Source organism: Myotis nattereri (assembly GCF_964212035.1).
Source record: "Myotis nattereri genome assembly, chromosome: 3".
NCBI classification, from domain to species: Eukaryota; Metazoa; Chordata; class Mammalia; order Chiroptera; family Vespertilionidae; genus Myotis; species Myotis nattereri.
The window spans coordinates 81946187-81974046 of record NC_138077.1 but is presented as its reverse complement, the minus strand read 5'-3'; the positions used below and the strand labels follow the sequence as shown (position 1 = coordinate 81974046).

At 37.6% G+C, this 27860-nt stretch overlaps 1 protein-coding gene across 3 annotated transcripts in view; it reads left to right on the top strand.

The window, feature by feature from the left end:
* Positions 1–27860, top strand: part of EPHA6 (EPH receptor A6) — a 934835-nt gene that overhangs the window by 648668 nt on the left and 258307 nt on the right. For all 3 annotated transcript variants that reach the window (XR_013995684.1, XM_081086735.1, XM_081086736.1), the window contains 2 exons: positions 1868–1938; positions 5176–5301. Coding sequence is in view for 2 of the 3 variants with exons in the window: in XM_081086735.1 (XP_080942861.1) it covers positions 1868–1938; positions 5176–5301 (197 nt within the window). In the remaining variant the exon portion in view is untranslated. The remainder of the gene's footprint in view (positions 1–1867; positions 1939–5175; positions 5302–27860) is intronic.

Below are 27860 nucleotides of genomic sequence, written 5' to 3'. Positions count from 1 at the left end.
CAATTCCACTTCTGGGTATATATTCAAAGGAACCCAAAACACTCATTTGAAAGAATATATGCACTCCTATATTCATTGCAACATTATTTACCATAGCCAAGCTATGGAAGCAAGCCAAGTCCTCATCTGTAGATTAGTAGATAAAAAGCTGTGGTACACTCAGACAATGTCCATTAAAAATATAGAAATTGCCCTAACTGGTTTGGCTCAGTTGATGGAGGGAGCATTGGCCTAGGGACTGAAAGGTCCTGGGTTCAATTTCAGTCAAGGGCATGTACCTTGGTTGTGGGCACGTCCCCAGTATGGGGTGTGCAGGAGGCAGCTGATCGATGTTTCTCTCATCGATGTTTCTAACTCTCTATCTCTCTCCCTTCCTCTTTGTACAAAATCAATAAAATATATATTTTTTTAAAATCTTACCATTTGAGGCAGCATGAATGAACCTAGAGGTTATGATAAGTGAAATAAGTCAGTCAGAGAAAAACAAATACCACATGATTTCACGTATATGTGGAATCTAAAGAATATAAACGAAATGAACAAAATAGAAATGGAATCATAGATACAGAGAACAGACTGATGGTTGCCAGAGGAGAGGTGAGTTGGGGGACTGAGTGCAAAGGTAAAGGGATTGAGAAGTACAGATTGGAAATTACAAAATAGTCATGGGAATATAAGTACAGAATAGGAAATATAGCCATTAATATTGTACTAATTATGTATAGTGCCTGTTGGTTACGGGAAATATTAGGGGAAATGCTTTGTAAAGTATGATTGGCTAACCACTATGCTGTACAACTAACTGAAACTAATACAAAATAATATTGATCATAAACTGTAATAGACTATTTTTCAAAAATAAAAATAAATTTTAAGAAAAGAAAAGAAAATATCTCCTTTATATGTAAATATGACAAACTTAAAAGAAGACATTACAGGCATTGTAGGTTACATATGTTTGGCCTAATAAATTTGAGAGGTGGGATTAAATGTTATCTTTTCCTGAAGCAGAATTTGAATACTACTTAAAAAGAGAATTTAACAATGAAGAAAAATTTGTACTAAATTATTTTTAGTGTTTCATGTTCATGCTTGCCAATTTATATGACATCAGAAATTGCTTGAACATTCTGTATGCTGGGGAAAACAATTTCAACTGTATGAGATAAAAATAATTCATTTTGAAATATCTCTTAAGCACTTTGGTAGAGAAGCGTTCATTGGAAATTATTCTATGAGAACTGTAAGACATTTCTGAATAAATACTGAATTTGCCATAGGATTTGAAGCAAAATTCACACTTAAAGAACGGATTGTGTGCCGCAGATGTATTCTGGTTAACCATTTGGAATTAGCAGTTTGATGAACTGTCAGATCAAATGGATGCTGATGAATTTATTCATGTTGAAGAAGTCCTGGGAGATAAGCACCTGCTTCTGTTCTTCAGAACTTGATTACCCTGAGAGAGATGAGACATGCCTCTACCAAACTTCTGACATAAAAAAAAATCAGGCTGTGGAAGATAGTTATCTAAATTTCTGAGATTCTGATCAAAAACATTTTTTCATTTCATTTAGGAGTCATATATGGAAGGACACGATTGTTATTGCTGATTATAAAATATTTTCTAAGATTCCTGTCATTTGGATTAGTCAATCCACTTGAGATTACCTTATTTTTATCTGGGGCTAATTTTGATGCATACAAAAAAAAAACCTTCTGTGGAGTATTTTCACATGTTACAAAGATGTTCCAAAAAGTGGTCTTTATGATAAGGACTTTGCCCATGAGTGATATGTATTTTAATTGGCTTTGGTTCTCATTTAGCATAATTCTAAAAATAAGATTCTATTTACTTTTTTTAAAGGTGCCAATGGTACATAAAGGCAAAAATGAAGTCAGAAGAGAAGAGAAGAAACCACTTACAGAATGGGCATCGTAAGTAGTGAAGTGACTCTTTTCCATTGTTTTATATTCAAAAGTTCCTTGTAAACTTGGATCAGTGAGTTAAGAAAGCAAAAAAATCTACTTCCAACCTTTCATCAGGCTTCCCAGGTTTGTTGGTGGAAAGTGCACCTGCTTCTCATTAAATGATATTGCTTTGTTCCTAATTCTGCTTGCTGAAAAGCACGACAGACTGAATATGTCAAAAATACAAACTGGGCAATCACAATGTCTCCTGCATGTGAGCTGGTTTTATTTTAGTGGAGCATTCGCCACAGAAATGTTATGGAATCCTTATTCCTTCTTGTAGGAACTGTCATTTAAACATATAACAATCAATTTACAGTTCATTAACACTAAAAAAGAAAATCAGCTCCTTAACTCTAAGAATATGTATGAAATCCTTGAGCTGACTACAAGGTTATATCCATTTGAAGGATCTCTTCCCAAGCAAGCTGTAATTACCACTATAGTTAGTTTCCTAATTGCCAACCTCTCCTCCCCAACACCCACCTCCACCTCCAACCTCCGAATGGCAAACTACTTTGTCAAGACAGCTCCTCTGTAGCAAGAGGCTGGATTAACAGAAAGGGCAGAAAGGGATGTTTTCCAATTAACCACAGTATAGAGATGATATGTGAGGTGAGCTGTTTATTTAAGCGCATCTTCTACTTCAGATTGAGCCAAATGAGTAAGGGGTTTTTAAAACTCTATCACCATCCAGGGGAGGGAAAGGATTCAAGAGAGAAAATTATAAACTAGAGAGATAATTTAGGGCTATTTATAAGGCTCACATGATTTCCCAAAGAGTGGTCTAAGGACCATCTTCACGAGAATACCCCACTCTCACTCACCAGAGGTCTGATTCAGAAGAGCCGGGGTAGAGCCAACATATCTGCATTTTTAGCAAGCTCTCCAGGTTGTTCTTGTGTGCAGTAAGTTTGAGGCTGATGGCACTGGCAGGGAAGGGGGAGCTGAGACAGCCTATACCAGGCATGGAATGAGCTGGAAACAGATGCAGAAACATGGATCCAAACACCTGGACAGATAACGTATGCTGAGCAACCTTAAGATTCACTGTGGGGCATTTAGAACTGAAATGCAGAAGAAAGAGATGCTCCCGAGGTATTTATTATCTGTTTTCCAACTAACAGTTTAGCATAAACTAAACCAGATGGGCCCAGCGAGAAGCAATGAAAATAACCTGAGGCAGCCAAGGAGATAGAAGAAAGATAAACTCATGTTTCATAAGACTGGGATAAGTTAAATGAGTAACCAGACAGTCAAAATTAGAACTAAGTTGGATTTTTTTTCTATAATACATATATTATGTTTACAAGGGGGAAAAAAGTGATATTAACTAATCAATTTATTCCTTAGAAATGTGTATCACCTTAAATAATTAAATGGTTGAATTGTTAAAATCACATGGGAGTTCATAAGTAATCTTTTTTATCTGTGCCTAAAATAATGTTACCAGTTAGATACTACTGATCATCGAGTAGTGGCCACTGACTTTGAGTTTATGGTATTCAAACTGAAATTACACAAATGCCATATAGAATATAAATAAGAGATACAGATTATCCATTCTCCTTTCCTCCAATCTAAACTTCAGGAAATCAAGAAAGGCATAGCATTTCAGAAAAATGTCAGGTCTAAGCTCATCTAGAAATATGCTTCACTAGTGCCATTTTGAGAAGTACTATTCTCATGGGTACGTATCTAGTACCAGAAGACAGCAGGCAAAAAAGTAATAAGAGAAGGCAGCAGGCATAGAAGATCTCATGGAGCAAATTATTGCTGATAATGGGCATTTCATTACCTTTTCTAAACTCACTGTATTATCTTTTGTTTGCTTGATTTTGCGATTTTTCTTGAAAGAGCATGTTTCAGGGCAACCTAGACAAAACTTAGTATGTTGTGTGGCTTTCAAAATCTAAGAAACCACAAAACTAAATACGAATTTGTATTGATCTTTTAATCCCTACTAATTTGTATTCAATATTATGTCTATGCCAAGGCCAAAAGATATAATATTACCTATAAAACCATACCTAAAGTATTTGGAAATATACAAAGATGTAGAAGAAATGAACTCCTGTCCTCCAGAAGCTAGAAATCTAATGTAGAAAATACAAACCCATGAGCAAAACAGAGGAATTCCCACAGGCAGTCTGTGACTTCTGATACTGAAGAAGGTGCAAATGATATGCAACCATGCATTCAGGTTTTCCAGCCATCCCTGTCCGACTGCCCGTGGGCAGCGAGCATCCACCCCCACCAGAGGAAGAGTCGCAGTTACACAGCCAACCCCCAGATTTGTGCCTTTCACACCTACCCTTCCCTTCAGAAGGGGCAGGTGGCCATTTTCAGGACCATGTATGTTCTGTCCATGGAAGCAACTACAGAACAGGAAAGAACTACTGTTGGTTGTTGTCTTCTGACACTGGGCCATGGGTCTATTCTTTACTGCCTGAGAGTTCCCGGAAGGGGAGAAACCACAGGACTGGGGCTTAAGTTCAGGAAAACCTAGTGCAGTGGTTCTCAACCTTGGCTGCACATTAGAATCACGTGGGAATCTTTTTAAAATCCTGATTTCTGGGCCTCATCCTCCGGAAATTCTGTTTCTTTGTTATGGGGTGGGGCCACAACATTAGTAACAAAGAAACAGAATTTCCGGAGGATGAGGCCAGAAATCAGGATTTTAAAAAGATTCCCAGGTGATTCTCATGTGCAGCCAAGGTTGAGAACCACTGACCTAGTGCCTTAAAGTACAAGGGGCCCAGAATGGATGGACATTAACAGGCTTGCTTGCCTGTTTGGGGCGTGAGAATTGAATGGGGGAAGGTTCATGCCTCATTTCACCCATGCCCTGAGCTAGATCAGAGGTGAACTGTATGGGTTGTCAGTGGTAAGTGAGCAGATTAAACTTTCTACAGAAATATAATAAAAGTGTATTTTCTGGAACCAGTCAGCTCACTTTCTATTAAACCACCAGGTCATTTTACATTAACAGCAAATAAAATTTTATTCCAAGTACTCAAAGCTTTAATGAATGGGGGCATTTGGGGGGGAGGGGGGCAGAAAGAGAAAAAAGAATTGCATTTTAGTAATTAACAAGAATGACTACTTCAGTAAGTGGCTCCTTATTTTAAATAGTCACAAAATGTGTAAGTACTAAAAAAAAAAAAACCTCTTACGCTAAATCAGTCTTTTATTTTGTTGCAGTACGCTTCCCAGGAATTAAAACTTACATAGATCCAGATACATACGAAGACCCATCCCTGGCAGTCCATGAATTTGCGAAGGAGATTGATCCCTCAAGAATTCGCATTGAGAGAGTCATTGGGGCAGGTAAACATAAAAGCTATATTTTTGAAAATATATGATTCATTAATGGCTTAACTGGTTTATCAATATAATATGTTAAACCTTATAGTCTTAGTCATCAAAAAATGTTAAGAAATGAAAAGCAAAATTATGTTATTTGTTATTTTTTTAAGTATCTTAAATGTCTTAATTCAGTTTCCAAACAATGAGAAAATTCAGAAAAGTTACTTTTAATATCCTATAGTCTTCTTTCAGTATGGAGATGAATTATAATAAAACTAGAGAGATTCAGGAATTTATTTTTAAAAATGTAATTTCAGGAGTTTGTCACAGCTTATTATTGATTTACTAAAACCTCAACATCTACAGACATATACTACAATTAGTATTAATATTGATGATATTACGGCTCTGCAAGATCCAGAAGTGTTCTGAGAATCATTGTGGATAAAATTTGTTTTATATCATTTTAATATAAGTTAGTAATTTTCTCTATGTAGAACATTCAAGCACTCAGAACACTATACTTTCAACTGTTCTGGATAAATGCAAATACATTTTGAATCAGCTTTCAAGAATTTATTCTGTACATTACTTAGGGCAGAGGCTAAGCCAAGTGTAACAGAAAATTCATTCCTCTTTGAAGTCCCTGACTCAACGTGAGTAATCCATGCTGGCCCAGGAATTCTCATTCAGATTTTGAAAGAGTAGAAGAGTTGATCTGCCTTCCCCTAGTATGTCATCCTCCTCACCAGCCATCTCTCGTCCAGCCTGTGAGAAGAAGGAAAGAGTTGTCTCTTTGGCTGTATCTTTAAGGCAATTATCCACAAATTTAAAACATGTCTATTCACTCGCAATCAAAAACAGTAACATGGACACACTTAAATGCAAGATAATTTGGAAATATAATCTGTGACCAGGCAGCTAAAAGAGGGTAAGGGAATAAATTACTAAATAGAGAAGAGAAACTGGATCCTGAAGGGAGATATTGGTCTCCTCTAGAAATGCTGACTATATGTACAATCCTTTGGACAGAGCAGAACATAGCAAAGCATGACCATTCTAGCCAGGTATCATCTATATGCAAAAGCTAAAAAAAAAGGATTTGATTAGTCCTTGTCCCTTTCAGAGCTTTTCTTCATGGGAAAGACCAGCTAAATAATTAGTGGGGGCCAGTGCAAAATGAACATGTAGAGTCCCTTGTTAAAGAGTGGTTACAAATTTTTTAGGTAGCAACAACAGAGCATTAAGCAAGTGGCAGTGCCTGGGTAGAGAGTCCCTTGTATCATTTGATTCCCTATGCTCAGTGGATCATCTCATCTCCTACATGGCCAGGTCTCCCTCTAAAAGCTGACACAAGGGTCCTATACATTTAATCCTAATGCTCACAGCCAAAAAGAGGCTGTCATATCAGAAAGATTAAGAACCTGTAATGCAACCAGAACCTCTGTCCACTACTACTGAACATAAAGAACATCAATAGGCATTAAAGACATAATTGAAAAGAGTGATTGCATTACATTCATTTATTTTGAGGGTTTGTTTTCTTAAGACAGCAGAGGAAGAGAGAAGAAATGAAGTTGAATGATTCCATCCCACCCTGACTTTGGCTTTCCGCCTCTGACCTGTTCTCTAGCACTGCAGTATTCCATACCCTCACACACACAGCAGAGCACTTTCTCTCTTCGCCCTTTGTGCAGAAATTAAACACTGCTGTCTGAAATCATATTAAAAGATAAAATCAAATATCTAAAGTGTAAACAAAGAAATTAAATTTTTCTTCAGATTCAGGCTTTTTCCAGATAAAATATAAATTTTGCCTGTAAAATGTGTAACAGACACTGCCAAAGTAAACAATAGCTATTCATGGGACTGTTTTAATATATTTCTCTGATTTGCCAAAGGCAATATCTAAACCATGTAGTCAATCCTATACATCAGTGTCTCGTTTTTATATTTATCTTTGACTGTTTCAACTTTCAAATAATATGGTAAGCATCCTTTTACAGTGCATCTTTAAGAAAATATAAAAACAAAAATTCTTTTTTAAAAATATATTTTATTGATTTTTTTTTTTACAGAGAGGAAGGGATAGAGAGTTAGAAACACTGACGAGAGAGAAACATCGATCAGCTGCCTCCTGCACACCCCCTGCTGGGGATGTGCCTGCAACCAAGGTACATGCCCTTGACCGGAATCGAACCCGGGACCCTTCAGTCTGCAGGCCGATGCTCTATCCACTGAGCCAAATAAGCTAGGGCACAAAAATTATTTATAAGACAAAGTTGTTATGACTTTCCTCTTTCTACTCCTGATTAGTACTGCTCTGTTAATTAAATTCATTAGGTCATCCTGGCCAGGTGGCTCAGTCGTTTGGAGCATTTAAAGGTTGCAGGTTTGATTCCCTGTCAAGGCACATACTCAGGTTGCAGGTTCAATCTCTTGTCAGGTGCATATGGGAGGCAACCAGTGAATGTTTCTCTCACACATTAATATCTCTCTTTCTCTCTCTCTCTCTCTTTCTCTCTCTCTCAAAAAATAAAAATAAAAAGGAAGTCAATAAAACCATATTATATCCTCGGGTGAGGGTTAAAAATGTTTTGTTTTGTTTTTCATTCATTATTAGGTCATGTTCCTAAAACTCAAATTGCATGTGAAAACAAGCTCATGAACATGTGGACTTTTCCTACAGCAGCAGAGTGTGGGAAAACATTGTTTAGTCAAATTAAAGAAGAACTAATACAGTTACGTAACATCTATGACATAATTGCACAGCTGGTTATTTGCCCAGATTTTTACTGCAAATACTTTACTTAGGTTGTCTTAGATCCTTTATTTCTGTCCTCCCCACCCCCCACCCCCGCCCACACACACACACCTATTTGTGTCTTTTCAGACTCTATTTCATCATCTGTGTGTATTAGGTATTCCCCTTGGAATTATAAATTGAAGGACATAAGTAGGAGTATAGGTGGACAGAAGTGGAATAGAGTCAAGGAGATGGGAGAAACAAGCAAGATTTCAGGTCTTAATAATTGTTAGGTAAAAGACATTCTGTTCTGATAAAGGCATTGCGAGTGGCAGTAGATTCATAATTCATTGCTGAGGAAAGATTTGCAAGACCTGCATGATGTTATCAAAGAAATGAGTAAGAATGTTTTCCAGGTTTCTAGTTGGGAGACACAACGTGTAATTATTAAATATTCCTTAAATGAGTTATTTAAAAATGAACCCAAAAGTAACCACATTAAAATTTTAAGAAAGGAAAGAGCATAGAAAATTATATCAACACCTAACCCATGATACTTCTTAACATGTCCACTGAAAAATGTTTATTATTTGGCTAATGTCTATTTATAAAAGGTACTTATGCTACTGAGTTTTTTCATATTGAGTCATTATGCTCATCAAAGACATATATAATCTTTCACACACAATCTCTGTCCCAAAGTTTTCAATTTTATAACCATCCAGATATGCAATAAATCTTTGGAAAATTTAATTTGTCCTATGTCTAAGCTATATACCTATGTAGTCTTAAAATTTCTTGTCTTTCACTATAAAGTTTACTGTATCTTTAAAATGAGTTTTCTAGGACACTTTTTCTTTTTTGTATATCACTATTCTATTTAATACTGGCAGCTTATCTTTGTTCATCAATACAGGCCTGAATTCCATGAGAATGCGCATTTCCATTTAAATGAAGTGAGCGGCTCTGTTGCATAGGAGACTATCCAGATCATCTATCGCCTTTGACTTTTTGCATCATAAAATGAAATACTGTGGCCAGAGGACTATAAAACAGAAATTCCCAGGCTAAAAGAGCCAAGTCAGATTGGGGTAGAATTATTATTTTATACATATTATTAGATAATGAGAAAACTGGTAAACTGAATTTTAATCACGGGCTAGAAAAGGTCATTGAAAGGCTATCCCTTTTTCAGGGCAGTACTGAACCTAAACCATTATAAAAAAAACTTGCCTAGCAGAGTATAAATTTGAAACATTATTCCGTTGAAAAAATCATTTTTGTGTCTCTGAGCCCATAGGGCATTCTTCTTACTTTTGACCTTCCCTCTTTCCCTAGTCTCAATGGAAATGCATAAAATTTCCCCCTCATTCATTCTATCCCTATATCTATACCAAACTCATTATTGCCTCTACTATCAGCCTTATCTTCTCATGGCTTAGTGTCACCATATTTTTTTTCTTTTTCTGGAGTAGCCTAGGAAGTTTTAACTATTCGTTTTTCAACAGTCATCTGCAGGTAAAAGAAAATCAAAAGGACAACAAAAAGGATGTAAAAGTGAGTGTCAAACCAGTGATTTATTCAGCCTAAAATTTGGATCTGTTACTGCCATCTTGTTTGAGGTCGCAGTTGCCCTTGATGGTATAGAAGGCAAAATGCTTACTTTATGTACCTCTCCTAATTCCCCTGTCATTCCCTATCCAGCCTCTTATCTCTGCTGTAAAATCTATTATTTTTAAGGTTTTTAAAAAACTCTTTCATTCTCTTTATTATTTTTGTTTCTCTTCTATAGCTATATGATATTTTCTTACAGCATAACAATAAGAAATGTAGACAGGATTCCAGATGTAGTTTCACAGTTTACTTTTTTATAGGAAGAAAAATGTGTCTATGGGCCGTTTCCCCTATATTTAGATGAGATGCTAATTTTGTCCTTGTCCAGCAATTTAAAGGATTTATAGTAGAGGCCAGATTAATTTTCTTTTCTATTCTTGGTAACTCCTTTGTCCAATTAATAGACTGAAAATAGGATCAACAACAGATTCTGGCAAGATCTTTGTCCCTTTTACCCAAGAATTTCATAGGTTTCTAAATTAAATGATGTAGTAAAAGATGGGCTTTATCCATTTTCCGGGGACATTATGATATGAATTAAAAAGACAGACTGAAGCCAGACAGACCCTGCTTGTATCACAATTATGGTACTAATTCACTCTCTGACCTTCATAAATTTAGTAATCTTTCGTAAATTTGGTTTGCTCACTTTATAATAAATTCATAATGATAATAGCTGTCTTGCAAGATTAATGTAAGAGTTGGTGATGACACATTAATGAGTAACTTGGAAATGATATCTATGTTTTTCAGTTAGTTTAAAATTACTAATTAAAAATGAAGTTTCAATTTTCTTAGTAATACTTATTCAATAAATAAACATGTAAATAAATAAAGATATAGTTATCAACAAAAAACCTAATGTGGAATGTAAATTAAAGTACAACAAAATTAAATTAATATGAAATCAAATGCATAATATATACAAAATAAAAATAAGCTAGAACAACAAATTTATAATGGACAGGTGTGAATTATAGTAGTTGTAATGCTGTCTATTAATAAATTGCTTAATAAACTCAAATTATAGAATTTATTATATACCTTGCTTTACATAGTGAAATGTAGAACCTTACAAAAAAGATTACATTAAGAATTTCTTTTGTACTAGAGGCTCAGTGCACAAATTCGTGCATGGGTGGGGTCCAGCCGGCCTGCCCCAATTGGGGTGGGAGGGCTGATCTGGGGTAGGGCCGGCCGGGGGGAGGGGCCGTGGGCTGTTGGCCGACCAGTGCCCCATCCCCCGGTCGAACTCCCAGTCAAGGAGACAATTTGCATATTAGCCTTTTATTATATAGGATTGGGTTTGTATAACAGGAGAGATCTTGAAGAGTTTTTCTAATAACTTATAAAAATCATTAGTCTTTCAAAAAAATTTTCCTTTGGCCTTTTCTTCTAATTTGTATATTGCCAAAATATTTGGTGGAATGAAGAAAACTTGACACTTATTTTTTAAAAAGTACTCCAAGGAGATAGGGGAAGACTGGATACAGCTTATTTGAAAAGAAGAAATATAATGATACATTCTTTTAACAGCCAAAAAAGGGCAATAAAAAACCCACATACCAACAGCAACAATTTCTATTCCTTACTTTACCATATTATATTAGTTATCTCTTGCTACATAACAAATTACCCTGAAATTTTTAAACAAAAAGATTTACTATCTCAGTTTCTGTGGATCAGAAATTCAGACATGCTTCAGCTCCTGCAGGGTCACAAGGTTGCAATCAAGGTGTCAGCTAGGGCTGTGATCCCATCTGAAGGCTCAACTGGGAAGGATCTACTCCAAGCTCATGTATATGGCTGCTGTCATGATACAATCCCTTGAGCATTATTGTACTGAAAGCCTTAATTCTTCACTGCCAGTTGGGTGGAGAACACTCAGATTCTTATCATGTGGACCTCTATAATATGGTAGCTTATTTCATTAAAGCCAGCAAGAATGTCTGCTAGCAAGATTGAAATATAATCTGTTGTAAACTAACCATGGAAGTAACGTCACATCTCCTTTCCCATACTCTATTAGCTGTAAGAATGATATTAAAGCCAGATTACACTGAAGGGGAGGAGGTCATACAATGGCATGAAGACAAGGATGCAGGGATCATTTCAGGCCTTCTTAGAAGTTTTCCTACCACATATAGTAATTTTCTACACTTGAAGTTCACTTGGAGTTTTAAGTTTAATATGAATATAATAAAGATGGTAGGGTCTTATTTAAAATACTATTTGGGGGATAAGATGAAAACTAAATATAGTTTGTAAAGAAGTAAAAGGTTGTTTATGCTCTGCGATTATTTAATAATGCCACACACTCATTAATTCTGCCTAAGAGATCATGTGCATTCTACACTGGTGAACAGAGAGATGTGAATTAAGGCCATAAATCTGATTGTATGATCTGCTTATGTCATACTATAGTTCATCTAGCATGAGGTAATTAGTTGATTGTTCCCAAGTGGCACTTGTGTTCTCAGTCTAATTGTCTATTTATTTAACGAATGGCTTTTTGTCTTTGTAGCCATTTGAGCTTATTCATTTCTGTATAACAAACCATCCCAAAACTAAATGGTTTCAAATAATAATCATTTTGTTTACTCATAATTCGTCGGGTCAACAATTTGGGTTGGCTCAGCTGCAGCTGAGGGTTTTGTCTTCTGGTCTCACCTGAGGCCACTCCTGTGAATGGTGGCTCAACTGGACAGTGTTGCTATGAGGTGGTTGGTGCGGGGTGTGGGCAGGATGAGGCTAATCAAGGACGACTCATCTCTGCTCCATCTTTTCTCCACCAACAGGCTAGACATGGGAGTCTTAAGGCAGTGTTCTAAGCAGATGGGAGAAAGAGTTGTATAGCCTCTTTAAGCCTTGGCTCTGAGCACCTACAATGTAATGTTGATACTTCATCTTGTTAAAGCAAGTCACAAGGCCAACTCTGATTTAACAAGGTGGAGAAATGGCTTCTACCTCTTGATGAAAGGAGCCGCAAAGCCAAGGAGCATGTATACAGAGAAGGGAGGAATTTGTGGTCATGTTTACCACCTTTTTTTTTTGTAAAAAACAAATTGAATCATTCTTTTTCAAGCCTACTATGGATAACAGAGTATGAATTTATTTGCTATTTTGTCTCTAAGTTCATTTTTGCTTTGCATTGCTAATGAATGATATTCAGGTTTTCCTTATTTAACAACTATTAGGTAACCTACCTGGGGCTAGGTACTGTGCTGTTTACAAGTAAAGGGGCTCAGGCTCAAGAAAGAAACAAAGGAAAATATAATATGTAAGGTTAAAAAAAGAAGAAGTTGGAAGTAGAGAGGAAGACAGATAGAAGGAAGAAGCATTATAAGTGAACAATGCATACATGTAATTTGCTATTGAAATTTAAAGAAACTAGAGCTCTAGAGATCACTGCAGACTAGGCCGTCAGATCACATCATGGGGATGACATGTGAAATCTAAGGAATGTCAGGACGAGGAAAAGGCAGTTTAGTTAGACGGGGAAGGGAGAAGTGGTAAAATAATAAGAGGTGTGGAGATTGTGAAGAGGAATTTTGAACAATTTCAAGAGATTTTAGAGTTCCATGGCACTGGCTGTTCATTATATCTAATTTTTCTTCAATGCCTAGGCTTCTCCTTTTTCTTTTTGCAAATAAAACTCTACCTCTGCTTCTTGGCTGTTAGTAATGGTTAATGTCTTTTTAGTTCGGTGAATTTTTAGTTTTTAATGACATGTAAACTTTAAAATAATTAAAGAAAAGAAGAATGCATTTTGCTTTTACTAGGCAAATAATTAAAATGCTTTTCACACTCCATGATTGTTGTGAGAAGCCAATGAGATAGAGTGGTCTAACCTACCATCCAGCCTTTATCAGAACACCAGTGAGAGTTCACCGCCTCAGCGGCAGCCCATGCCCTTGGGAATGGTTCCAATAGATCGAGAATCTCTGCAAGTAAAAATGTGCTGTCAGGTAACACTAGATGTAACCTTATAACACTACCCACTAGGACTTGTTCTGCAAAATTAAACTTACACGAAGTAAAGTCCAAATTGTCTAAACCTTCCAACCATTTTCATCTGACATGATTTCTGGATGCTTCATCAATCTGGTAACATTCGTCTGGAGAACTAGAGTTTTCCTCTAAGTCTTTCCAGAATTGAACCCAATATTCCAAATATGTTCTAATCAGTGCAGAAAATACAGGGCTAGCTAGCACCTTTCCGGCTGTGCCTTAATTCATGCAGCCTGGGTTTGCATTTGCTTTTTGAATGGCTGCCGCACGCTGTCAACAGAGAGTACGCCAGTTTATCCCACGTGGTCTTTCTCAGATGAGTTGCTATTAAGCCAGGCCTATTCCTATGCTTGTCCAATTGACTTTATGATGCTGAATACAAGGCTATATTTTATTTATACTCCCACACTTATATATCTACATAAATCACGTATATTCTCTATCTAGCAGCTATTCAAACATTTTTTTCTAATATTTTCATTTAATAAATATTTCTAAAACGACAATGCAGTATCATCTCACACCTGTCAGAATGGCTATCATCAACAAATCAACAAACAACAAGTGTTGGAGAGGATGCGGAGAAAAAGGCACCCTCCTGCACTGCTGGTGGGAATGCAGACTGGTGCAGCCACTGTGCAGAACAGTATGGAGCTTCCTCAAAAAACTAAAAATGGAACTCCCATTTGACCCAGTGATCCCACTTCTAGAATTTATCCCAGAAACCAGAAACACCAATCAGAAAGGATATATGCATCCCTATGTTCTTAGCAGCACAATTCGCCTTAGCTAAGATTTGGAAACAGCCTAAGTGCCCATCAGCAGATGAGTGGGTTAGAAAACTGTGGTACATCTACACAATGGAATACTATGCTGCGGTAAAAAAGAAGGAATTCTTACCATTTGCAACAGCATGGATGGAACTGAAGAGCATTATGCTAAGTGAAATAAGCCAGTCAGAGAAAGATAAATAATACCACATGATCTCACTCATTTGTGGAATATAGAGAACAGCATAGACTGATGAACAGGGACAGATCCAGAGACAGAGAAACAGCGATCAGACTATCAATCCCCATAGGGAAGGTAGGGGAGGGTGGGGGTAAGGGGAAGAGATCAACCAAAGGACTTGTATGCATGCATATAAGCCAAACCAATGGACACGGACAACAGGGAGATGAGAGCATGAGTGTGTGTGTGTGTGGGAGGGGGGGAAGTTGGGGGTTAATGGGGGGATGAGGACACATTTGTAATACCTTAACCAATAAAAAAATTAAAGATAAAAAATAATAAATAAATTTAAAAAAGGTATTACATATGTCCATTTTATAGATAAAGAAACTAAGACATATCAAAGTATTTTATCTAAGTGATTATCTATTATTATTACTATTATTATTATTCAAATGCTAGATATCTTGTAAGTAATAAAGTCAAATTCAACCCCAGAATAGTCTTAGTTCAGAGCCATGCTCGTATTAACCACTACTTTATTATGAATAACCTTTTATATGTGTGAATTTACTCCTTCTACATAAAAATGTATTCTTCTGGCCCTTGTGCAATTGCTATTTCTTAAATAACCTTTCATTACCACAGTCTCCACCTGTTTTAGGTGAATCTGTCTGTGTTCCTTGCTTTCATTCTGGCCATCTGTCAGTCTCTTTCAGTAGTCACTCCCCAGTTTTGTGATGTGAAGACTGCGTCCTAGTTGCTGATCTGCTTCAGTGATTTGTAGGGCTAGATTGTCACTCCCTAACTCTAAGTGCATTGATCTACAAAAAATCCAAGAAGTGCCTTAGCAGGACCAACATTAATTTGGATATTGACTATTGTCATGAGATCATTCTTTAGGATGAGATTTTAAATTTCCCTCACCTGAAGCATGGTTCCCATGCCCCTATATGCCACACCAATCCAGCAGCAAACCCTGTCAGCTTTGTTTTCAAAACACATCCCAGTATCTAACCATGTTTTACCACTTCACAGTTAATAACTCTGGGCCAACCCAGCCTATTGGGGGGCTGGCCAGCTGGGGGGAGGGACCCCAGGAGGTTGGCTGGCTGGCCCCCCAATCAGGGCCAATCGGGGGGGGGGGGCGGGGGGGGCGACTACGGGAGGCTGGCTGGGTGGGGGAAGCGGGAGTGGCCACAAGAGGTTGGCTGTTGGAGTCCACTGACCACCAGGGGGAAGCTCCTGCATTGAGCGTCTGCCCCCTGATGGTCAGTGCATGTCATAGCGATCGGTCGACCGGTCATTCAGTCTTTTGGTGTCTTAGGCTTTTATATATAGAGATTTTCAATTAAAATGGTCACTGATGTCTTGTGGAGAAAGGAGCACAATGAGCAATGACTGGCAGCAGAGGAACCAGTGAGATGCAGGGATTCATGAGAGCAAGGCACATGGAACAAATCTCAGTTTCTGACCAAAATGACTAAGATAAAGAACACAGGAATATTTAGGAGAAGATTGACATGTTGAGATCTATCTGGAAAAATCCAGTAGCTTTCAAGCCAAGAATGAAAGTCTGGCTATTTTTTTGTTACTATTTGTTTTTTGCTTGTGAATATAACCTGAATCCTCAAATTTAGAGGGTGTTCAGTCCTAAGTATATTCAGATGTTATGGCAATGACTTCTACAAAAGGATGGAAATCACTATGTTCTTGATATGTTACATAATATATTTTTACCCCATTATCTATACTGCCTGTGAAGACAAGAAATAACTGAGACATTATGAAGAGATTAGTTGCAGAGTAGAGCCATGCCCCATGAGAAGCACATCCACAGAATGCAATGCTCATTTTCTAAATGTGCATGACCGGGACAGTAAAAGTGAAAAGTGGATTCTTCTCAAGAGTCAGCAGGAATGCCTTGCTTGAGAAAGTTGTAAGTGAAATTTAGGTTTGCTCAGCTCCTTGTTGGGTAGTGGGTCCAGTTACTGCACAACCCAATACCTGGCTCAGCATAGAAAAATGAAGAGGTAAGGGAAAAGAGTTGAATTTCATTTTTTAAAAAGTAAATTTGAAAAAAACGATAAGTATTATTGTCTTGCAGTTGATGTATTGGCCTGTTAAGGTTCACTTGTTGATTTATGGAACAAATACCCATGCTACTCGAGAACAGTAGCACCTTTTACTCTCTTCTTATAGCACGTTCCACAAAAGCGGTGGTCAAAGTGAGAATGCCAGATTTCTATCAGTTTATAAAGACTTCTTCATTTCTTCCATCTTTAAATTTTTTTAGCTTTTAAAATCAAAGTGATGTGCACATATCTAAAATTATTTTATAAAATAGAAGGGCCTGTAAAGAAAAGCCAAGCATACCACTCTTCCCCTGACTCCTCATCTAACACTAAGTCCTATTCACTTGTGACAATCCTTTCTAACTGATTTTGTTTTTGAATTCTCATGGTTACTTCCATGTCTACTTCAACATCAGGCATTCGTATTATCACAGATAAAGATTTAACTCTCTTACAACCCCACCTCTCCTCTCAGTATAGCTGTTGCCTTTGTAACTGATGTTACCTTTATATCCTTAACTGTTATACTTAGGTTTCTACATATTGTTCCAACAAATATAGACATTTTTTATACTTATAATCAAATTAGAAGTATAAAAACAGCTTATTTTCAAAGAGCTGTACTAATGTTTATAAAACATTTTTACTTTTTCTGGTAAGATTTCTTGGAAAAGAGAAAGGTTTAGCCTTTCTTGCCCTGACTGCTTAATTGTGTAGGTATTTTTACTGATGCCACCTTCTCCATAGCAGGTTTGCCCTTCTGATGTCCTGTTGGTAAGGCTGCTGGAAATCCATGGCTGAGCTTTTCTCAGCAGGGTTTGGCAAACTGTGGCCCACACACCACATTACCTGTTTTATTGGGACACGGCCATACCCATTTGTCTCCTTAGAGTCTGTAGTTGCTCTTGTGCTAAAACTGTTGAATAAAGTGTTGCAACACGGTCAGGATTTTCCGCAAACCTAAAATATTTATTATCTGGCCCTTGGCAGAGAAACTTACCAAGCCTGCTCTGGCTGCTTTGGCATATCTAGACTGCCACATGGGCAGCTGCGTCTGTGTTCTGCTCTCCTGCTTCCATGTGGACTGATGCGTGTGTGTGGTCTCATCCTCTCCCCTGGCCACTTACCTAATTTGAAGCCATTATTTCCTGTATCCCATGAACTTCCTCTCTCTCAATTTACCATCTTCATTTTGCTGGAACAAATTCTCCATTGACTTTCTAATTAAGAGTGAAAAGTTTGCAGAGTAATTTTCTGGATTCTTTTGTATCTGAGAATGTCTTTTTAATAAATAAAGAGTCAGGGTGTAGACTTGTAAGTTAAAAATACTTTTTCTCTCATTTTAAAGGTATTGCTGTACTGTCTTTTAACAGACAGTGCTGTTGCAAACCAGTGAAATGCCTGGAGGATTCTACTCAGAATTGCATGTTAAGGTGCTGCACACATAGAGGCTCGTTCAATCTAGCGATGTGTGCTCTTTGAAAATCCTTGGTATTATTTCTGTGCAATTTTTCTCAGCTGAGATTTTTTCCCCCCTCTGGAATTCCTATTAGTCATTCAAAGAACCCTTGGATTGAGATATTAGATCTTTAGCATTAAACTCATATATTTGCTGTTTGGGTTTGTTCTTTGTAATTGCAGGTTTATTTTATTTTACTAGAGGCCCGTTGCACAAGAATCTGTGTACTTGGGGCGCGGGTCCCCTCAGCCTGGCCTGTGCCCTCTCACAGTCTGGGACCCCTTGGGGGATGACCACCTGCTGGCTTAGGCCTGCTCCCTGGAGGATTGGGCCTAAGCTGGCAGTCAGACATCCCTCTGACAGCCCAGGAGCCCTTTGGGAATGTCCACTTGCCAGCGGGGAGCAGGCCTACGCTGCAGTCAGACATCCTTAGTGCAGCTGAGGAGACGGGAGAGGCTCCCACCACCACCGCTGTACTGGCAGCCATCAGCCTGGCTTGTGGCTGAGCAGAGCTCCCCCTGTGGAAGCACACTGACCTCAAGGGGGCAGCTCCTGAATTGAGCATCTGCCCCCTGGTGGTCAGTGTGTATCATAGTGACCAGTCATTCTCAGTCGTTCTGCTGTTAGGGTCAATTTGCATATTACCCTTTTATTATATAGGATAGAGGCCTGGTGCACGGCTGGGGCCTGGCTGGTTTGCCCTGAAGGGTGTCCCGGATCAGGGTAGGGGTACCGCTGGGGTGCCTGACCAGCCTGGGTGAGGGAATGAGGGCTGTTTGCAGGCTGGCCACAGCCCCTTCAGGGTGGGGGTCACTCCTGGGGTACCTTGCCAGCCTGGGTGAGGGGCTGAGGGCCATTTTCAGGCTGGCCACATCCCCTTCAGAGTGGAGGGGTCCTGCTGGGGTGCCTGACCAGTCTAGGTGAGGGGCTGATGGCTGTTTGCAGGCTGGCCAAGCCCCCCAGCAGGGACCCTCTTCCCATGAGGGTGTGGCCAGCCTGGGTGAGGGGATGATGGCTGTTTGCAGGCTGGCCACTGCCCCCAGCCACCCAAGCTTCCAGTGGAGTCTGGCTGGAAGCAGGTATCTGGGATTTATTTGTCTTCTATAATTGAAACTTTGTTGCCTTGAGCGGAGGCCATAACCGGCCAGGGCAGGCAGGAAGCTTGGCTTCCTCCATCACCGGGGCAACCAAGCCTCCTGCTTGCTCCAGCTCCATGGCTGCTGGCCGCCACCTTGGTTGGGTTAATTTGCATATAGTCGGTCTGATTGGCTGGTGGGTATGGCTTAGGGCATAGCAGAGGTGCAGTCAATTTGCATGTTTCTCTTTTATTATATTAGATAGCAGACTTCCTCAATTATATCTACAGATGGTCCAAGACTTTTTTGAGTACTGGAGGTCCAGCACACGATTAAATCATGCATATGTAGGGTCCCCTAGGCCTAGCCTGCCATCAGGGCCATGTCTGCCACCATGCAACACCTCACACGCTCTGCAGAGGCTGCCGGCGCCCTGTGTAGGGCGGGTGGGCGGGAGGTTGGGGGGGTCAGGGGGGAGGTTGTGGGGAGGGCCTGAGAGGTGCTCCAGCACCTCCTGGTGGTGACCAGTTGTTTGGTTGTTCTGCCATTACAGCATCATGACCACAGGTCTTTTATGATACAGATTTTTTCTGCTGTCATTTTAATTTTTATATAGCTCTCTAATTTACTTATTATTTATTTCTCTAATTTTCTTTTTATTTCTTTTCTTCTTGGTAAATGAACTATCCTGTCACACAGAATTGCTGTTTATTTTAATCTTCTTTCTGTTTCATTACTTTTGCCTCTCTTTCCAATTGGGTACTCTTCTCACCTGTCTGATGATGCTTGCCTTCTCATCCATATTCACAAGTGAGGCGCTGATTGGAGGTTCTGTGTGAGAATGCAGGCATGTCTGCAGTCATCATCCCTTTGGGTGGTGAGGGTGTTTTATTGGAGATATTCAAATGTCATTATGGGGTTTGTATTTTTCCCTGAGAATATTAATTTTCTTTCTAGAGAAGAATCTTCTGATATTTTATAGGAATTAGTAGGCAGCTCTTCCTTGTAAAACTTTCATACTCTACCGTTGCTCTTGTAGGGGCCCATGTCTCACTTCTGTCCTTCATTATAACATTGCATCTAAGCCAGGAGTTCATCTATGGTTTCACCTTGTGAATTTCTCTCCTTTCAACAAATGCAACCTCTTCTCTCCCTTTTTATGCCCAGTTACACCCACTAATACTACCCAGTCACCTTCTACCTTTAAAATGTGCTAAACTCTCATCCAATGAAGTCTCATCTCTTGTCCTTTGTTTTTAAGGATTTATACCTAATGTTTTCCTTTTTATTAGAGAGGCCTCAGAGAGGGAAAGAAGGTAAGCACATGTTTATGCTACCATCTTTAACAAAAAGTCTACAAAATGCGATTAGCCTGGGGGATACTCAAAAATGTGTATACTCTTCTAATATCTTCCAATATATAGGGTGTCCCAAAAAATGTATACACACTTCAATAGCTGATAGCTCAATTTTGAAAATGAAATATATTTTAACAAAGATTATCTTTATAATTATTCAAAGTGTACGTATACATTTTTGGGGACACCCCCTATATATTGGTTTCTGACTCTCTTATTTTTAACTCCAAACCCTTTCCATGTCATTTTTCACAGCATAAAATTAAACTATAAGAATTGTTTCCTATGTATCTTCCTAGATAAACTTTAAACACTTAACATTAACAATCAATTATTAATCCACATTACTCAAAATATTTTATTTAAAGAACATGCTGTGCTTATTTTGAAGTAAATAAAACAAAAGCAAGGGCCGGTTCAAGAAATAGTCTGATCTATTTTTATCTCAAAATATCAGTGTTTGGAAATACCAGTTTTATAATTTCTCAAGTAAAAATTTCTCTATTTGTGGACTAAAATGCAATATATTTTACTCTCTAGTTGTAGTTTTTTTAACTGTTGTTCTTTTCTAATCAAAAAGAAACATAGCATCCATGACAACTGACATGTAGCTTTCATTTATTCCACTAACATGAACACTGTCATATTTTTCTTGATTCATAACTGTGCAGTGAAGCCCAAAGCAATCATCTGACCTTCAATTATTTAAAAAAAAAAGACAACAAAAAGGATTTAGCATCTCTCCCTGCTCTGCTTGTGGTCTTATATGCCTGCACAAAATGCTTTTTAAAAGTTCTTGACAATCCTGTTTATTAATCTCAATTACAAAGAGTTATATGATATATATTCGCATTATTACAAATGCATTTCTCTTTATTGCTATCTTACATTGGTCTATTGAGTTTTTTTTAATTCTATGCTCTTTTTCTGAAACTTGTGATTTCAAAATACAATGTGACTAAAATTAGAGAGTACTTGAAACTTATGACACTACTGCAGCTGTCAACCATTTCTTGAGCTATTAATCTAATAAATAAGACTACATGTTGTTTATGTGGTTTTAGCATCTACTCTTGCAAAGCTCAGGTAGTACAATTATTTTCTTTAGACATGATAAATAGTTCCATCTATTCTTGTGTGGCTACTGCTGCTACTCATGACTAATTTTTTTTTCTAGTTTTATTGAGAAAGAAGTAACATACATCATTGTATAAGTTTAAGGTTTACAGCATGATGGTTTGATTTGTTTGCATTGTGAAATGATTACCACAATAGGTTTAGTTAACATCCTTCATCCCATATAGCTACAGTATAAAGAAAAGGAAAAAGAATTTATCTTTGTGATAAGAATTCTTAGTATCTACTCTCTTAACAACTTTCCTATATGATGTATAGCAGTGTTGACTATAGTCATCATGTTAGACATCACATCCTGTTACTTTTTTATATTATGACTGGAAATTTATATTTCTTGCCCACCTTTCTCCAATCTCCTCTTCCCCCCACCCTACTCTCCTCTGATAACCACAAATCTGATCTATTTTTCTATGAGTTCAGTAGAGTTTTTGTGGGGGGTTTTTAGATTCCACATATAAGTGGGATCATACAGTATTTGTCTTTCTCCATCTGACTTATTTCACTTAGCACAAAGCCTCAGGGTCCATCCTAGTTGACCCAAATGGTAAGATTTCCTCATATTTATGGCAGAATAATATTTCATTGATGGACACTTTGAGATGCTGAAAATAATACAGTCTGAAATTTATTTATTTATTTGTTTGTTTGTTTGTTTGTTTCAATCTTTATTGTTAAGAGTATTACAGATGTCCCTTTTTTCCCCTCCATTGCCCCCCTCCAACTGGTTCCTGCCCCACCCCTGGCCTTCACCACCCTATCGACTGTGTCCATAAGTAATGCATATATGCATAGAAAATATATAGTTAATCTCTTCCCACCCCCTAATAATTAGTGATGTTGAGCATCTTTTCATATGTCTGTTGCCTATCTGTATGTTTTCTTGGGAGAAATGTCCATTCAGGTCCTTTGCCCATTTTTAAATTGGGTTGTTTGGGGGTTTTTGGTGTTAAATTGTTCTTTATAAATTTTTGATATTTACCCCTTATCAGATATATCACTCATGAATATCTTCTCCCATTCAGTAGATTGTCTTTCTTAAAATATTAATAAAATTATAAAACTTTGACAAAATAAATTAAGAAAAGTATGTTATGAGTAAGCAATATTGTAGGTAAGCAAAGAAAAGATATGACTACTTATAAAATAAATATTTAAATATTAATAGGAAAATATTATAAACAACTTTATGACAATAAATGTAAAAACTGAAAACAAGATAAGTTTCTAGAAATTGTGTATTACAAAAATTCAGGTAGACTAAGAACCTAAGTTACCCTGTATTCATTACATAAACTATATTAGAATTTAACAATTTTTTCCCATAAGAAAAATTTCAGATCCAAATTTTGAGGGATCTTTTGACAAGTTTCACTAAACACATAAATCCAAAAAACAGATAAATCCAATTTACACACTCTTTCAAGGAATATTAAAATTTTACTCTCCAGATGAAAGTATGAGCTGAAAAAAATGTTTGTTTTTCTTGTATTTTGGATTCAATAAATATGCACTGTGCACGTTTTTAGGTTCTATGTATCATCAAACAAAAATTGTTTGATCACTTCATCTTCGTTTCAATGAGAATATTGTAACTCCTTATTGTTCAGCTAGTGCAATGGAGTGAAATCATAACAAATTTTAACTTGCAAAAATGTTGCTCTATAATGCTTATAGCAATAATCATATGACATTTGGTGACAAAAGCTTTTTAAAAAAATAATAGAAAAAGATGGGATTGATTTTGAAGTTCTTTAAAAGGGGATTTGTTGCCCAGCCAGAGTGGCTCAGGGGTTGAACGGCAACTTATGAACCAGGTGGTCAGGGTTCAGTTCCCCAGTAGGCCACATGCCTGGGTTGCTGGCTCAATCCCCAGTAGAGTGCATGCAGGAGGCAACCAATCAGTGATTCTTTCTCATCATTGATGTTTCTATCTTGTTCTCCTCTCCCTTCCTCTCTGAAATCAACAAAAATATATTTTTAAAAAATAAATAAAAGGGGATTTGTTAGCCCTGGCTGTGTGGGTCAGTGGTTGAGCATAGTCCCGAGCACCATGAGGTCACAAGTTGGATTCTGGGTGAGGGCACATGCCCAGATTATGAGCTTGATCCCCTGTAGAGAGCATGCAGGAGGCAGCCAATGGATATTTTTCTCTTTCCCTCTCCCTTCCTCTCGCTCTAAAAATCAATAAAAAACATATTAAAATAAACAAATAAGTGAAAAGAGATTTATTAAAATAAAATACGTTATATGGCATAGCATGGAAACTGCATATGCCTTAATAGTAAGTGAATATAAAAGGATCTTAATTACATACAGAAAAATACTATATAGTATGATTACAACTTTATTAATAAAAATATAAATTTTATGATTAGGAAATAGATTAGAGAGATATATACCAAATGAGATTGTATTTCAGTTATTCAGCCTATGGGTGATTTATTTTCTACTTTCAAGTTTTGCTCTAATAAATTTTCTTATTTTAATATCACTGAATTTAGGTTAGTTTTTTTATAATTGATAGCATTCACAGTTTCATTGGCAGCAGTATTTTCTTCCTAGGAGTACATGTAATAGTGGTTTATATTGCAATCTAGGACTCAGTGAAAAACAACATCTTTTTGATTAATAAAATAATGAAGCATAATTTTTAAAAGATAAAATATGATTAATGTCTTCTGAAAGACAAAATTAACTGAATAAAATTTTACCTAAACTAATGTTTACATTAATGAAAATAGCACTTTAATATATAAGCAAACTTTAATGTTTATTTTATTAGAACATCTGCCTATTATCCCTTGAGAATATATAAGATGAAATTAAAATGTCTACAGTTCTGAATTATGGTTTAATTTAAAGATGTGTTAGTGATTTTCTGTGTATATTTTCTTCAAGATAAAATGATCTAATATTATAATTTTATTTATAAACCTTTAGCATATTAAAGTTATGCAAAGTCTTTATTGCTATGAAAGACTCATAATATCATTTTAATAGTAATTCAGGACCCTCATTTTCTTTTTTCATCGAAGTAATTATCTATGTGTTTTTGGAAAGATGCCTTTTCTTTCATTTTTAAAAACATTTTGACCACTACAGCTCACAGTCCACTGAGCTTCTCTTAGTCATGCTTGTCTAAACACAAGCCCTCCACCTCGAATTCTGATCATTTGTATTGCCTGACTGAATTCCAAAATGTTTTATTTGTGCTACTGCAGGAATTCACACATACTGGGTAAATGATATTCTTCCATGGTTGCCCTCTCAAATAACACTTTGAAAATGTTTACTGGATATTTTCACAGAGAGTTAAATGCTGATGAAAGCTGTCTATCATGAGGAATTCTGCACAGTCAGGCATTCAGTAAACGTTAGTTACCATGGTGTTCACTGTGATAGACACTGGGGATTAAAACTAAGATGAAATCCCTGTGCTCAAACTTTCCACAATGTAGTGGGAGAAATAAATGAACAGTAAGTCTCAACTAGTATGAGAAGTGCTCTTCATAGAACAATGTAAAAGGGTCACATTGGAGATTAATAAGAAATTATGTTTAACGGGAGGGAGAGTATTATCCAGCCTAAAATGGAAACTAACCTTTGAAAACTCACTCTGTCCCAAGCCCCATGTTAAGAGTCATTGTGCACTATCACAGATTAGTGGCTTACAAACACACAACTAATTCATTGTTTTACAGCTCTGGAAGTCAGGAATCCAAACCCAGTCTCAGTGGTTACAGTCGGGGTGTTGACAGTACTGATTCATCCCGGCACTTCAGGGAAGATTCTCTTTCCTTGATTTTTCCAGCTTCTAGGGCTGCCTGCATTCCCTGGCTCGCGTCGCCTTCTCCATGTTCAAAACCAGCAGCATGCATCTTCAAATCTCTCTCTCCTGCCTGTGCTTCCATCATCCCATGGCCTTCTCTGTCCCTCACGCCTTTCTTTCATAAGAACCCTTGTGATTTCATAGGGCCCACCAAAACACACTCACAGGCCAAGATCATTAACTCAGTACAGCTGGGAAGTCTGTTCACTTACAGGCACACCTCATTTTATTGCTCTTCACTTTATTGCACGTCACAGGTGCTGTGCTTCTTGCAAACCGAAGGTAAGACCCTCCACTAGCAAAAAGATGACAACCTGCTTTATTACAGTAGTTAGGAATTGGACCTTATACAGGCATACCTATATATGCCTGTAAAAGATAACTTATTTGCATATTTTGTGCACTAGAATGTGAACATCTTTAGAGAATCAATATTCAATTAAAGCTGCTAAATAAATTAAGAAATAGAGATGGGAAAGTCAGTTTTAAGAGAGGAGATGGACTGAATTGCGCCCCTCCCCACCAAATTCACATGTTACAGCCTTAACCCCCAATGTGACTGTATTTGGAAATAAGGCCTCCAGGTTTAATTAAGGTTAAGTGAAATCATAAGGGTGGGGTCCTAACCTGATAGGATGGGTGGCTTTATGTAGGGGAAGAAGGACCTCTCTCTCTCCCTTCCCACCCCCGCCCCACGCCCCACCACCACCACCATGGCCTCACCAAAGAAAGGCTATGTGAGGACACAGTGAGAAGGTGCTGTCTGCAAGCCAGGAAGAGGGCGCTAACCAGGAACTGAATCAGCTGGCACCTTCAGAACAGTGAGAGATTAAAATCCTATTGTTTAAGCCACCCAGTTAATGGTATTTTTTCACAGCAGCCCAAGCTGACTAACACAGAAGATGATGAGAAGTCTGGATTTCAAGAGAGAGTTTGAACTACAAAGTGTAGATTTGGAACTTAACAGTTTAAAGACAGTGAAGTAGTTGGTGGTAGTAAAAGACATTACCCTGAGATAGTATGTATACTGAAAGGGGATATAGCTGAGCAAAGAAACATACATTTCTGGTAACACTACCATCCAGTACTGAATGCTCAATGGCCTACTTGGGGAGGAGAGGCTGGCAGATGGTTGAACCGGTCCTAGGAGTATTTTGCAGGGTGTAAGTGGGGTGTGCGGGGGTGTTGGCCAAAGAGCAAGTGGACATTCAAGTAACAGTAACAGGAGTTACCAGAAGCAGGGCTAGGTACTTTTCTTCCTGTAACTGCAAAACCGAGAATTATGTTTTATAGGCAAGGAAACTGAGATGCAAAGACATTGAGTAAGTTTTTCTGGGTCAGAAAGATTTTTTTAATTAGATTTTATTTCTAATGTGATTCCCCTGATGGCAGAGAATCAATTTTGACAGAACATCAGGAGAATTTTGAAATGTAAATATTTTTAGTCTAAAGAGGAGCTCTTTCACTATGCCCTGAGGCAAGAAAGCAGGTGGTCTGAGAGGCCATCTGGTAGGGGCTGAGACACTGAATTTAAAAATGTCCTAGAGGAACAAGTACCAGTGAATTTGAAAAGTCAAAATACTACAAATAAGGGTATTCAATAAGTAAGTAATATGCTGGACTTTATGAAATAACATGTAGAGGATATTTTAACTTCCTTGAGGACAATGTTGTTTTGGAAAATGTGTTTTAACAAAAGAGAGTGAATACTTGCCCAAAAAGAAGAAGAGGTTGTTTAATATTTGGAATATGGTATGAGGGGAGGGGGGGTGAATGAACAATATGTTACTTAGCTCACTAACTGAAGAAACCTTTACCCATCTTTTGATAAAGATGTTAAAAACTCATTATCAGGTCTTAAAGAAATCCTGCTTCCTAGCCTAGATGTTGAGAACCTAGAAATGAAGGGTAAATTACATATTTAACATGTGATCTGTGGTATCAATATATTTTTTAATGACTCAGTGGTTACGTGGTTACATGAAACTTTTCTAAGACACGAAAAGCTTTGCAAATATATGTACATTAATCTTCATCTCTTTTTTATTTATTTATTAAGGTATTATCTATGTGTCCTTATCCCCCAATTGCCCCACCCCCATTCATGCCTTCATCCCCTGGTGTCTGTGTCCATTGGTTAGGCTTATATGCATACATACAAGTCCTTTGGTTAATCTCTCCCTATTACCCTTACCCTCCCCTACCTTCCCTCTGAGGTTTGAGCATATGATCAATGCTTCTCTGTCTCTGGATTTATTTTTGTTCATCAGTTTATGTTGTTCATTATAATCCACAAATGTGTGAGATCATGTGATATTTTTCTC